The sequence below is a fragment of the Pararge aegeria genome, chromosome Z (genome assembly GCF_905163445.1).
Source record: "Pararge aegeria chromosome Z, ilParAegt1.1, whole genome shotgun sequence".
Classification (NCBI taxonomy): domain Eukaryota; kingdom Metazoa; phylum Arthropoda; class Insecta; order Lepidoptera; family Nymphalidae; genus Pararge; species Pararge aegeria.
Window position 1 is genome coordinate 9,578,890 of NC_053208.1, and position 14,093 is coordinate 9,592,982.

The window sequence follows — 14,093 nt, forward strand, 5'->3', positions numbered from 1 at the left end:
CAGTCGATACAAATCTTTTTATTGGTTTTCAAACGTTTACAACAATAAGATAATATCCTAAAATTTAACTTAATGAACTAAGTACTTATACTAACATTAAATTATCACTGTGCTATGTAAAGGGATTCCTGCTTTGTAAGTAAGTATACGTTGTCCTACACAAAATCCGTGAAACGGTTATTATATAGGTACCCAGGTATATTATCGTAGTTAATATTTGATTAAATACTGAAAGGTAGCTTGTATACTATAAGATATATATATAAGTTTGATAACGATTTACGGGGTTTTAGATTATTAATAACATTTGAAAAATATAGGCAGGTTAAGCGGGTATTAGTAAAAAGGTTAGGTAAGGTAATGATATTAAAGCTAAGGTTCTTGATTTGGCCTGAGTCTGCCGTAAGATTTATAACCCGTATTGGAAAGTATTTTTCCATTTTACATGATCTTAACGCCTTATGCCCTAACCTGGTGTAGAATTCTGTATAGATGCAATTTACAGGAAACCGGGAACACTCGAGTATTTTCTGTTTATCTAATTTAAATGTAAACATGTAAGTATATTTAAATATAACCAGCGGTTCACACGTGAGTGACATATTTGCAAGGTTTTTATATAGAAGATTGCTATTGGCTTTTGATTTCAAAGTACTTTTAATATCCTTCTTCTCCGGCGAACTTAAAATGAATTTAGTTTGGTGTCCTATTCATGCATGGTGGAACCTTGACCATAAATTTGATCTTTAAGTTAAGTAATAAACTAAATTAATCTAGACACACACATATGTCTGTGAATTTCATCAAATGATAGGCAACTTAAAAATGTACTCGAAACACGAAATAAGTGTATCGTTGCTTAGGTGAACTTTTAAGACGGTTGTTAGTGGAGGCTGTTGTCTAGTTGCCTAACAACTTACCAAATAAAAAAATATAACTATGAATTGTTCAACAATCTTAGTGGTCAGTCTAAAAATCTCACCAATGCGGATTTGCGATTAAATTACTTAGACAAGTAAGTACCCTATACATATCTACTTACTTAAAATGCATCTAAAACATTGAGTTATATGAACTTGGCCGACATCAATATAATATTTATCTATGTATGAATATGTGATTCTTCAAAGTGAACAATAATTTATAAATTACTATAGATCAATCAAAGTGCTTTGGCGGTGTTTAAGTTATCGGCCATGCCTGTAAAACATCGTAAGACAAAACATCCAACATCTAATTGTGTTCGCACCCGTCGACTTTAATGGAATAAACTTCTCAGTGTGGGAGGAAACAGCTTCTGTCTGGTGCGAAAAAGGTTGAGATCGGTCGATCAGACGACGATCAGACGATCAGTCTGTCATAGGTCCGATTCCTGTTGGGCGAGAGAGCGTTTCCTTGGTCTTGTGAGGAGTTTACCAGACTTTGCATTTCTTGACTGGGTTCATTGGGGAGCCCACGGGACATTTGAAGTCAGCAGAGAATTCCTCCATGTTGGACATTGGTCCGATGACGCGGAAGCGGCCAGGCGCATGGAAGCCGGTCGTGATCCGGAGTTTGATGGCTTCGTTACGATAAACTGAGCACCATGTGTTTGCCGCGCTCAACCAGAAAAGCTGCAAAAAGTTAATTTGGGATTACCATCATCATCATTATCTATTTCTACATTTCTACCTTGAAGTGTCTTAATAACGGAGAATTGAGAGCAGCGTCCTCTGTCCTACTAAATACTACCATCTACTGCGATCGCCAACACGTCTGCCCAGCGTGGTGATTATGGGCAAACAATACTGTTGGGAGAGGCCTTTAGTGCAGCTGTCATCGGCTATTATGATTACCTTGAAGTACGGCACGGGCCACCCAGCTTTCAACCAAGCAATCTGCTTCAATGTTTGACTGCGGGTTCTTACCGTTATAATTATTATTACATATTAGGGATTATCACAAGGGACAAGGTGGTCGACGCCGATTTCCTAACTCTATGAAACCTATTACGACACCTAACCAACCAACAATACCTACCTTCATCTGTCGAGCTAACTTGGGCCAATTGTTTTGTATGAAGTATATATCTACATACAGAGCAATTAGTAGATAGGTTGTCTACTTCCAACGCTATAGCTTTTATAATAGACACTTCTAGATGCAGATTAATGGAAGATAGAAGTTTGTTTAAGAGTACATTGTACAATTTTTTTTAACCTTTTTTTATTTAGTAGTTATATAATTGATGTACCAAGCAAATGACCCACCAGACTTTAGACACCAGGGTTTTACGTGCCTCTGATTACACCGATAATAAAGCTCTTCGGACCGGAACTCAGCGTTGCAACAATGATGCTTGGTTGCAGAAATTGGTTTGCCTGTCGTACTTCCTCGGAAGAGCTCTGACACAGAAAGCTCTGCTACCTATTTTTTTTGTACCTACTTCAAAAAGCTCTGCTGCTATTAGATCACTAAGTGGACTATTACTCTTCTGCCCGTTTACATTAAACCTAGGCATCGCCTAAATCGAATTTATTAAGGCGATGTCAAGAGAACAAAAAAGGAATTCACCAAATCTTATGTGACAACTATTGGTAAACGGTTGATGTATGCCGAGGATCTGCTTTAATTGGCGTTACTTTTTCAGGCATTTTCTTGTTCGACTTTACCGAAAATGAGCATTAGTTGCCTTTTCTCCATCTTACCTGTCTAGGACTGTACTTGTCGAGACCTGGAAGACTAGCTTCTTGTCCGTGTCTTTGCGTCCAAGCTTGGTAAGCGTAATAAGCTTCTTTAATTCCACCGTTGTCAGCGATATTCTCACCCTGGGTGTTAACGCCGTTAAGCTAAAAATTAAAACGACATTTAAAAAACCTCTTTTCAAACCCTTTTTAACATTCAGTAATGAACAACGATCATTTCTTTTACCTTCATGTTCACTTCAGCGACGCTGTAGTTCGAGTATTGATCAATGATACATTTTGCTTTCTCCAGGTATTTTTGTTTAGTCATCTCTTGCCACCAGTCAACCAAATTTCCATTTTTGTCGAATTGACGTCCCTAAAAAGAATTGAACGCATTAAAATTCTTATGAGCACATTGATTATCTATTTCATCATATTAACAACCCGTTTTTGGCCGACTACAGGGAATCTCTGAAAGGCCGTAGTCTACCACGCTGGCCCAATGCGGATTCACGCGCCTTTGAGAACATTATAGAGAACTCTCGGACATGCAGGTTTCCGATTTTTTCCTTCACCGTTGACACAAGAGATATATTAATTACTTAAAACGCATATCTTAGAAGAGTTAGAGGTGCATGCTGGTATTCGTATCCGCTTGAACAGCTACCACGTTACCTATTTATTAGCTCTAAATACTGTAAGATTGAATTAAAAAATGGATGTACTGAACCTGACAGAATCAAACTGCCTGTTCGTGAAAATCCCTGCAGTTTTAAGTAGTCGAGTTTAGCGCACATAGAAAAAGCAAAATTTCCTACTAAATCTAGAGTTTTTATTCAGATAAATACCTGATCATCGAAGCCGTGAGTGATTTCGTGACCGATAACAAAACCAATAGCACCATAGTTCATGTAAGCTGGACGTTGGGCTGAGAAGAACGTTCCTTGCAGGATACCAGCCGGGAATTCTGTCAAAAAAACTTAGCTGATCAGGTTTTATCATGTAGACAGTGCTACGTTCTTAGGAGATGCCAAAGCTTGATATACTGAGGAAGACCAAGAGGTGTCTTTTTAGATATCTTCTTCAGAAAGTAGAAATATATACTAGCAAGTTGCAGACAAGACACTCGCAGTTGCTCTTTTTCAACAGAATCATTTTAACATTTTAATTATTCTGCCTTGCGAAAGATGACAGCGGAGCGGTGTGCTTCCAAGCCACCTTGTCATTATGAAATTCATAAATTGTGTAATAAGTTAGTAATCTCGTTGTAATAAATGTATTTTAAAACATAGTTCAGAAAATGTTGCTTAGTTAATCTGTAAGTAGACTGTTCAATAAGTCGAATTTCAAAAACCTTGCTACCATTAGTAATGTTTGTATATCTAAATGAAATAGTGAACTTACGGATGCTGTTTTCAATGGATGAGTAAAACGCATTGACGATAGCGGGGCGTCCGTGGGTGACCCAGTCGGTCTTGTTGACTGGCTCGCGCAGTTTGCTGAACAGGTATTCAGTGCCGTACAGCGTGAGGTTCAGAACAGACTCCATCAGCTTATCAGCCTTCATCTCCAACTGTAAGCATTCAATGTAAATGTTTTTGTTTACGAGAAAAAAAATTACTACATGCGTTTAACCGTTATATAAATTTAAAATGCACAGGGAAATTTCGGAACCGGTAGGATTTTATGTGCATTTTAGATTTATACCTATATTTGTGTGTATTACCTACACACAAATATAGGTCACTGCGTCATCATCATCATCATTTTGATTAACCTCTACTTCTTGACATTGGTGTTTTGTACAGAGTTCTAAAACCCACTGTCCTGGGCCTAGGCCGCTTGTTTCCAGCGGCTTTCAGCGACTAAAATATAAAATTTAACAGGTAGGTATATAATTAGTATAGTTCATTTTTTCTTACTAATCTTTATTATGTAAATAATAATTTTATTACACTTTTGTCTTCGTTGATAGAGGATGCTTTTAACGTCCCACAGCTGGGCAAAGGTATCTAGGAGATCTCTCTAGGAGAGAGAATTTTAGAGCATAGACGCTGCTCCAATACAGTACATAATATGTAAGTTACAAAAACAGGCACTGGGGTCTTGGCTTGCTCTTCTCGCGTAATGGCATAAACCACCAATTTCCAGAATATAATTCTGAGATTTAACCAATTAAATATCACTTTCTTTAACTGAGAAGGAAAACATCGTGAGGAAACCTGCATGCCTGAGAGTTCTCCATAATGTTCTCAAAAGCGTGTTTAGTCCACCAATCTGCACTTGGCCAGCGTGGTGGATTACTACCTTAACCCCTTCTGATTGTGGGGGAGACCCGTGCCCTGGAGTGTGTTGATATGATGATGATGATGAAACCAATACGTACACTGCTTTTCACTCAATCCGAGAATCGAACCCAGGACCGTAGCCCCTCAAACATGCCACACAAGTCCAACGAAACGACAAGGCGGTAACGAGAAGACCTTTGTGGCAGGTTATTGGTAATTATATATATTCAAAATGAGTGTTAATTGGGTAGTTTTTAATTATTTAAAAACGTTAAGTAACGCAATACAAACACATACTCCATCGTAGAACTCCGTCAGTTTTTTGTTATCGAGCATTTCATTGGGGTAGGCTATGTGGGAAGACATGCCATCGGCCTTTTGAAGCGCTTCCTCTCGCGTCTTCTCATCCATCCAGTCCACTTGGGTAAGCGTTTTGCGGAATTGTTGCCTACGAAAAGTATAATAACGCTTAAATATAAAATACTTATCTCAATATTAAAAGCCTGTTTCGTTATTAGTAAAATAAATACAATTTAAGAATATTAAAAGGAAAGGTAGACACCTAAACTAAGTCACTAAAAGAGTGAAACTTAAATATATGACGGAAGGGAAATAAACACTCCATAACTTTTTAAAGAAACAATTGTCGAGCTTCTCTAAAATATAAGTGTTTATATTGAAACAAACTGAACCTTGGACGAGCAAGAAAAACGAGTGTGGGGTGTGGCAAAAACAAAACTCAAGAGACAACCATCAAGGCAAGAGTGAATAGACATTTTCTGACCAGAGAGTCCAGACACGAGCAGTTGACTGTTATAGGCTTCGATACTTATATTCGTAACAGATAAAAATAAAAACCGAAGAAATTAATAAATATACAAATGTCCTACCTACCTTTAATAAATAAATCTGTCTCAATAAATATTCACTATATATAAATATGCCCGTGCTAATTTAGGGTCGTAACGTGTTGCGGTTGTGTAAGATAGCTAGCTTTCCTGTGACCCAGTCACCAGGCGACGTGTTGGAACACCGTGGCCTTTTAGTCGGTAAGAGTCCGACATTACCACTGGACCTCCCCGTGGTGTAGTGATATCCATGAGGATAAAAAAAGGATCATAACGTAGCTTTTAAATTGGCGACGCGAATTCTTTACTCCTAGAGAAAAATTACTGCCCCGACACTTTTTAATATTTCAGAAAGCATATACTTACTGAATATTCATGAACAACGTAGCGAAGTAGCGTGTTTTCATATTATTATATGGCCTACCTACTCACTGACTGTAATCATAACTTACAAGAAAGGTAATTGTCTATCTACTACCCAATGAACTGTCTATCATTATTAATATTCAAGTTCTATTATATGCTATGGCGTATTATTGCTGCAAATTCAAAGTAAAATAAAGAATTTCAAAAGGAGGAATGAAAAGAGAGAATATATGTAAGTTATGTAAAAAAGAAGTTCTTTTTTTGATTTCAGTTATTAAAGTTAATATTATTTACTCACCTTATATCGTTCACCATTTCCAATGCATTGGATTTCGAGTCTTCGTTGAAATATTTCCTGATGTAGAGAGCTCCCACGGCAATGGACATACTGGATAAATAGAAATGTAATCGTAATATTAATGTATACTCGTATAATGTTAAGCGTTGTAGCCTAGTCGGTAGCCTTTGGCATCTCGGGAGAGCAACTTCGATCTCCGGCATGCACCTCTAACTTTTCAGTTATGCGCCTTTTTAAATGTTTCATTTAAATATGACTTGATTTTACAGTAAAGGAATGTGATCGTGAGAAAAACTACATCCCTCAGCCAGTGGCGTGCATTCCATGTATGCACAAAAGCACTGCATACCCTAAAATTGATATATAACCCGTATAGGAGGAGAATTTTAGCCGTTATATTCAATTTTCCTGCAGTATGCATATCCTGGTAAGGAACCCAATGCACGCCACTGCCCTCAGCGTTTGCTATAATGGTCTCAAAATCTCGCGAATTCACCAAAACGCACTTGGCCAGCGTGGTAGACTACCGCCGAACCGTATCTCGACTTCAAGATATATGATAATTGCATTGCTTCAATTGAAACGCACGTTACTTCGAAAAGTTCGCACCGCTCACGTGCTTGGTATCGAACACAGTCCCCCGGAAGGGAGGCCGAAGCTCTAACCACTAGGCTATCACCACTTAATCTATGTTAAGGTGACTGAAATACGAAGATTCCCGTTGAAAACTACTTAACTAAGTATATTATTGACAACACTAACCTGTGCAAAAATGCAATCGTTTATTTATACAACAAACGTTTAGTAGAGTTATGTACCGGAACCAATGGTATAAAATTGTTCTATGTATATTATGTACATTTTTGATTGAAACTTTACACATAATATCGTTACAAACATTCTCCATGGGTTCGATACTCAGATCCGGCCAAGATATGTTAAGTAGTTAAAACCGTTAAAATTCCGAGGGTACCACCGAGAATAACCTGGTGATTAGCGGTGTCCATCCTACCATGTAATGGGAAATTAAACCGCTAATTATTACGATATTCCGCAACAAATTACCGGATGAAATCTTTGAGATGACTCATTAATTTCAAAGTTTATATAAAACGTAAGCTTATAGAAAAAAAACCTATTATAAAATTAAGGATTACAATTTTAAAGATTATGAACTATAAAAAAGCTTGGATATGAATTGCTCTAACTTATTGGATAGAAGCAGGCGTTAGTTTGCGGAAATCCATGATATATTATAAAAAAATAATTTGTATGGTGTAGATTATAATTTCTTCTTCAAGCCTTGTATGGATTACATGGAGTGGGATGGTGATGACAAATAAAATACCCGGCTAAGTTGGTTGTGGGTTCTTCTTAGACCAGGGCGCGTGTTTAGTTAACAAATGTAGTTATCACGATCTCTATGAGATATCCAGGAGGTATGTGGGCCTAATTATGGAATTAGAATTTTATGAATGTAGACTACCTCACGCTAGCAGTGTCAGCGCACTCCTTCCAGCGGCTTTCGCGCTCTGTCTTGCCGGATAGGGCAGTCACATATGCCAGCTGCCGACTCCGTAAGTCCTCAGTCAGGTAAGACACGGATGCACCCGCCACGCGCCACATCACGTAGTTAGCTTGCACACGTTTGGGGGTGATCTCAAGGAGATCCTGCACAAGAAGAATTAAGATTGACTGGGTTATTACAATAACCTCTTAATTTGATGGGAAATGTGAAAAGAAAAAAAAACTCGCCATTTTGTGGCAGCGGCCATCTTGGATTTGAAATTTATCGTAGTGTACGATTTTACTAGTCAAGTCTTAATACCCATAATAAGGGAGTTGTGAAACAATAATATGTAAACCGCCATTTGTGCGGCCGCTTTGGACCAATTTTCATCAAATTTATTTGATAATAACTGACGAGAACTAATAAAAGCTTATCAATTAGGTACGTACCTCGAGATCGGACATATACTTCGGCACGTTGACAATAGTGATTTCATCCAGACCAACTTGAATATGAGGAGCGAGCAGGCGGTTGATGTATTTCAGCCATGGGATCCTAAAACAATATATGAAACATAAACAATTATTATTTATTGAGCTGCCTTAATAATACATCAGTTTAAATAACTAATTTATATCACATTTGCTCATAACGAGAACCTTATTACATCAATATAAGGCTCAAAATCCAAGTTACGGATGTTTTATTTGAAAATTACCGTAGGTACTTTCTTGTGCTTATTATAAGATGACCGGATTAAGTTTATTTGTACTTCACAGCATGTCATATGCATGAATATCACTTTTAATTTAGCCGGGTACATAATTTTTTTAAACCACGAAGTGGTTTTATGTGACTAAAAATAGTAGGCGGTTCCTTAAATTAACAAATATTTTTACCTTCCTAATTATGATAAAGGAACTTTAAATTTTGTAAAATTATTCACAATTCATAACTAGTTATGTTTAAACATGTTTCACATACACAAATATTTCCTTTATTATGTTCAGCCTGTATGCAACGAACGATGCTGGCTGTTTATCGGTTTACCTTGCGCGCGAAAAAAAACCGCTCGCCATTTTCCGTAAGTAATATTTTGCTATGAAACTTTCGTACAGTGGAAAAACAGCAAAAAAGGATCCGTTATTTTATGAGAACGTATTTAAAAGTTTATCCTGTTTTTTTCCAGGTAAGTGAGATGAAAGTCGTCAAATGAAATGCGCATGGTACATTACTTGTTACACTCTCGGCTTTCTTAGCGCATTCGCTCTTGCACCTATTATAGATACTATTATAATATTGGCTTTGCTATCCGCGACATTCTGGAATCTATTTACTTTTTGGGGTTGTCCATAAAATAGGTAAGGTGTTTTTTTAAATTTTCTGTACCTCCCTCCTCCTCTGGTGAGATGTCGTGAGATTTTATTATCATAACCCCCTCCCCCATCCCCCGATCTCACTTGAGATTTTTCGAAATGTGGGTTTCTTACGTTAACGCGTTGGATTGTTATTGTAAAAAAGACCAATGGACCAGCCAGGAAAAAAATTGCGTGATATTTGCCGAAAAATTGCGTGATATACCCCCCCTATCTCCAAAGTAAGATTAGATTTGAGTTGACCCCCTCCCCCCCTTAAATATCTCCCGCATTTATGAACGCTCCATTTTTCTCCTCCATCAGTCAGACCTTGACTTTACAACGCACAATTGCAATTGTATCGTGTGAAGTATCCATACGTTAACTCTCTCTATAATTAGAGAGGAAATTGCCTAGAAGTGGGAGATCATTGGCTGATTGTGATGATTACGATAATGCTACTTGCCTTGGAAACTTGACTTGCAGTTCACCAATGGTCATCGGGTTGTAGAGACTAGTAGCATTACGACGTTTTTCTAATGGCAAGGAGATCTGAAAGTAAACAATCGGATATGAGAAAAAAAAATAATAATATACAATATACTGTAATTCCTTTAACAGATAAGTAGTTTAAAATGGAGATTTGCAGCTCGACTGGGGGAGCAATATTCACTGCGATTGTTTAAATGGTGCAAGCAATGTTGAGCTGGTCTTTACAATCACTCAAGATGTATATAATAAGGCTAGTTAAGTGCCATACCTGTATTCGTCTATGAATTATTCAACAAAAGTTAATCGTTTTAAAACTTTTAATAATACCAATTACCTATCTACAACACTAATGTTCAATAAACGCAAGCACTACTGCCAATGTTCATTGCAATTCTCATCAATTGATGGTCGTCACTGCTCTACCTAATTTAACCAATCGCCTGAAACCTTGGCGCACAAAACTTTTTCCAAACAAAATAATGTTAAGGCAGCTCACACGGGCATATTGATATGCTTTCGACTCTTGCTACTTTTATTACAATGTGTAAATGAAAACCGAAATATTACTTCACAGGCTTGAGAGGCACATTATTTACTTTAGTAAGACTTATCTTTGAAACCGAAATGCTAATAGTTTTTGTGTAAACCACTGCTATAGTTTTTACTGAAAAAATCAAATGCAGCCCAAAAATCACACGTAAAATTAAAATCAAGTTACTACTGTCACTTTATTACGTACGTGTCCATAACGTAGGTATTATGCGCGTTTCGTCTTTTATGTTCAATAGGGTTGATATGTTTATAATATTAGAATATTCTTCTTTTGATTTAATATTTTTACAGGTTAATTCCTTTTGAAATATTCTTTTGCACCAGTTTTTCAACAGTATTAATATTTTATTAAATAAAAGTTTTTTTTTTTGTTGTGGTGTTACCAATAGTCCCATTTTAACATCTAGAACATATCTTTCTTCATGTAATAATGAGCGGTATGTTAAAAAGCTTATACTTAATTTAGTCATGTCGTAATTCCATTTCTAATTAAAGTAGGTTTAAAATTACTGTGACAACTATAACCATCGGTTTAAAGAAGAGACTATTAATCACTTATACTCGTGTTTTCGTACTAACTAGTATCAATGTGAGAAAAAAAACGCACTGAATCGAGAAGTTTCACGTTTGCTAGTCGCAGTATTGAAACTCAGTACTAACGAACTGAGTTTGAAATACGAGTAACTAGCGCAGGTCGCTACTATCTGTAATTAAGCTTTGAGTTTTGTTCGATTTAACCTGGGCCGCCCTAGTTCATCGTAGTTCATCGTAGCGGAGTCTCATGTAAATAATAAAAAGGGATCTTTTGTCTATATAAGTATCACCTTTAGTGCACTATGTTGAAATACTAATTAAAAAAACTCCTAGCTAAAAGATTTCTTAACACCTTAATACTTTAATATAATTATTTTTAAACCGTCCAAACAAGTTTCTTACGTGGAGGACCATTCGAGATATCAGAGTTTAAATATTTAAATGTTAATAAATGAATGTTTTAAATTCTAATATACTTGAATATTCAGAATAATAATCCTTATTTTAGGTCTGCAAGCTAAAACCAAAATATCATTTTAAAACAAAAGCGATGGAAATAAGCTCTGATTTTATACGGCAAAAAATCTTCGCTTCGCAATATATCGTAACATATATTTTACATAGGTAAATATCGTTCGTCCGTTAGTATGACGTAACGTATAATTTGAAAACTGTTTATACAAATTTTTGATTAGAATTTATACACCTGTTTTTAACAGGTCGTATTAGTTATTTCGTATTGTAAGTGTTTCGTAAATTTTTACACTACTTTGTACAGTCAGTATTTGATCGCTCATATTTTACGACGCATAATTTTGAACTTCTTTATACAATTCAATTTCAAACATTCATATTTGTTCAATAACGAAAAATTTTACGTTACAATTGCATAGAACATCATCTGTGGTTTTGGTCACAGTCTGCAGCTGACCTAACAGATTGTAATTCAGGACAATATTATTTCGCTTCATTTGTTTATCATAACGTTTACGATGCTACATTGGTATTTATTTAGATTGAAAGCCGATTGGCGCAGTGTGCAGTGACCCTGCTTTCTGAGTCCTAGGCCGTGGGTTCGATTCCCACAAGTGGAAAATGTTTGTGTGATGAGCATGAATGTTTTTCAGGGTCTGGGTGTTTATATGTATATTCTAAGTATATATGTATGTTATTCATAAAATTATTCATCAGTCATCTTAGTACCCATAACACACGCTACGCTTACTTTGGGGCTAGATGGCGGTGTGTGTATTGTCGTAATATATTTATTATTATTATTATTAGATTGTCACAATCGAAGCAAATGTTTGCAAACAAATAAGCGGATCTTCTTAAAGTTTTTACTATTCTCTCTGTTACGGTCAAAAACCGGATAATAGAGAAATGGTTAAGTGAAAATACTCATTGAGTGAGACCAATCCTTAAACCGTCCAATGCTACTTAGTTTGTCGATTTAACTGCCACTTAGCCAAGTTAAGAGATTGCATCGGTAAGAAAAACATCGTTAGGCAACCTGCTTGCTTAAGAGTTCTCCATAATTTTATCAAAGGCGCAATGGCGTGCATAGAGGGTATGCAGATGATATAAAATGAAAAGAATCCCCAGTACAAGCTATAAATACTTAAGGTTAGGGTTTTTATAACTCTTACAATGCATATCCTTAAGTATTTTGTTGCTCTTATCGATGATTTTGTTCATTTTATATCACCTGCGTACCCTGTGCATACCCTCTATGCACGCCACTGCAAGGGCGTGAAGTCTACCGATCCGCACTTAGCCAGCGTGGTGGACTACCGCGTTCTCATTCTGGGAGGTGGCTCGTCACCCGTTCCCTATATTGTGCCGGCAATGAGTTGATGATGATTGGTAACAAATAATTTAAGCACTGTTCCGAATTATTGAAGTAATTGAATGTTTGAGATGGCCCAATCGCCTGATTAGTCCGGTACGTGTCACGAGGTGCAGGGTTCGATTCTAATTGGCGTAACGGTTCAAATGGACGGACCAAAAATGGTTTAGTATTATTTTTCTTATCAAGAAATGAAAGAATACTAGCCTGATGTGAGCTAATGTTTATCTGTTGCCTGTTACGTTTGCTAAACATCAATAACCAAGAATTGAAATAAGTATAATGAAAATAAACAATGAATATTCATTGTTATGACGTCATCGTCGTTCGTTAGTCGATCGTCATTTTTTGCCGTCAAACGAAACTCATAAATTCAGATCTTGTGTGCACATTAAAAATGCGACTCTTGTAACCGAGGCCTAGATACGTGTGATGTCGTGTGACACTCGAACTTTTCAAAGCATTCTTGCTTTTAACATGATCTGACCTATTTCAGATCCTTAGTCGGGTGGAACCTCGTTATTTCTCGTACTAAAGTACTAAAGTATATCACGGATACTGAAAAGCAACTTTGTTACTATAAATTATATCAGGAAAAGGTTATCATCTTACTGACTGCTGGTCTCGGAACCGTTTTACTAACTTAGCAAGACCTAAAAAGTTTCTCTAGAGATATCAGTTATCTACGCTTAAGATCGAATTAAGACGGATACGGATTAATAGTCAGTAAAATGAATAACATTTATTGTTTCAAAAAATATGGAAAATATAAAATCTTCAAGCGAAAGATCAGTGCAAAAGAAACCAATGAGAAGGGCAAGAATATGTTAACTTACTTACCCATAAACAATTGCAAAAACAAGAGCGCCAATATAGACAATAGTTCAGCCATATAAAAAACTTTTGTATGTAAGCCATAGTTGGACTAGCCATAGTTGGACTAGCTTAGTTGGACTAAATAAGCGCCGGCTAGGTCACAAGACGCTTAAGTCAATTTCTGGGGCAAGGCACACCAAACTGCAGTATCCTCAGTTAAGTTAAGATATGCGTCCTACTTGTGACCAATTAAAAAAGCGCCGGGTTCGGCAGGCAGCTCGTGATTGGCCACACTCAGGGCGCGAATTTTAACGCCAAGGACACAGGATGACGGTGACCATGGATTCGAGAGTCTCAAAAGCAAGCGCAACAACATAGTCCTTACCAGTAAATCAGTATTTAGGTTCCCGCGTTTTTTGGGGTATAGGTACCTGGTAAGTGGGACTCTAGTAAAGAATCATTGTTGGGCATTCGTCATAGTCATACCATTTGGTCTCTTGCGGTCATATCTAAACAAAT

General features: G+C 36.8%; 1 protein-coding gene across 3 annotated transcripts in view; it reads right to left on the reverse strand.

Moving 5' to 3' along the window:
* LOC120636069 (neprilysin-2) overlaps nucleotides 1-14,093 on the reverse strand; it is an 84,580-nt gene continuing 70,487 nt past the window's right edge. For 2 of the 3 annotated variants that reach the window (XM_039907353.1, XM_039907351.1), the window contains 10 exons: nucleotides 9,798-9,883; nucleotides 8,426-8,531; nucleotides 7,953-8,137; nucleotides 6,467-6,556; nucleotides 5,246-5,402; nucleotides 4,071-4,239; nucleotides 3,515-3,633; nucleotides 2,911-3,042; nucleotides 2,688-2,828; nucleotides 1-1,613 (listed from right to left, as the gene is read on the reverse strand). In XM_039907353.1, the coding sequence (XP_039763287.1) occupies nucleotides 1,413-1,613; nucleotides 2,688-2,828; nucleotides 2,911-3,042; nucleotides 3,515-3,633; nucleotides 4,071-4,239; nucleotides 5,246-5,402; nucleotides 6,467-6,556; nucleotides 7,953-8,137; nucleotides 8,426-8,531; nucleotides 9,798-9,883 (1,386 nt within the window). In that variant the 3' untranslated portion in view covers nucleotides 1-1,412. The remainder of the gene's footprint in view (nucleotides 1,614-2,687; nucleotides 2,829-2,910; nucleotides 3,043-3,514; nucleotides 3,634-4,070; nucleotides 4,240-5,245; nucleotides 5,403-6,466; nucleotides 6,557-7,952; nucleotides 8,138-8,425; nucleotides 8,532-9,797; nucleotides 9,884-14,093) is intronic. The other variant, XM_039907352.1, reaches the window with a different exon arrangement.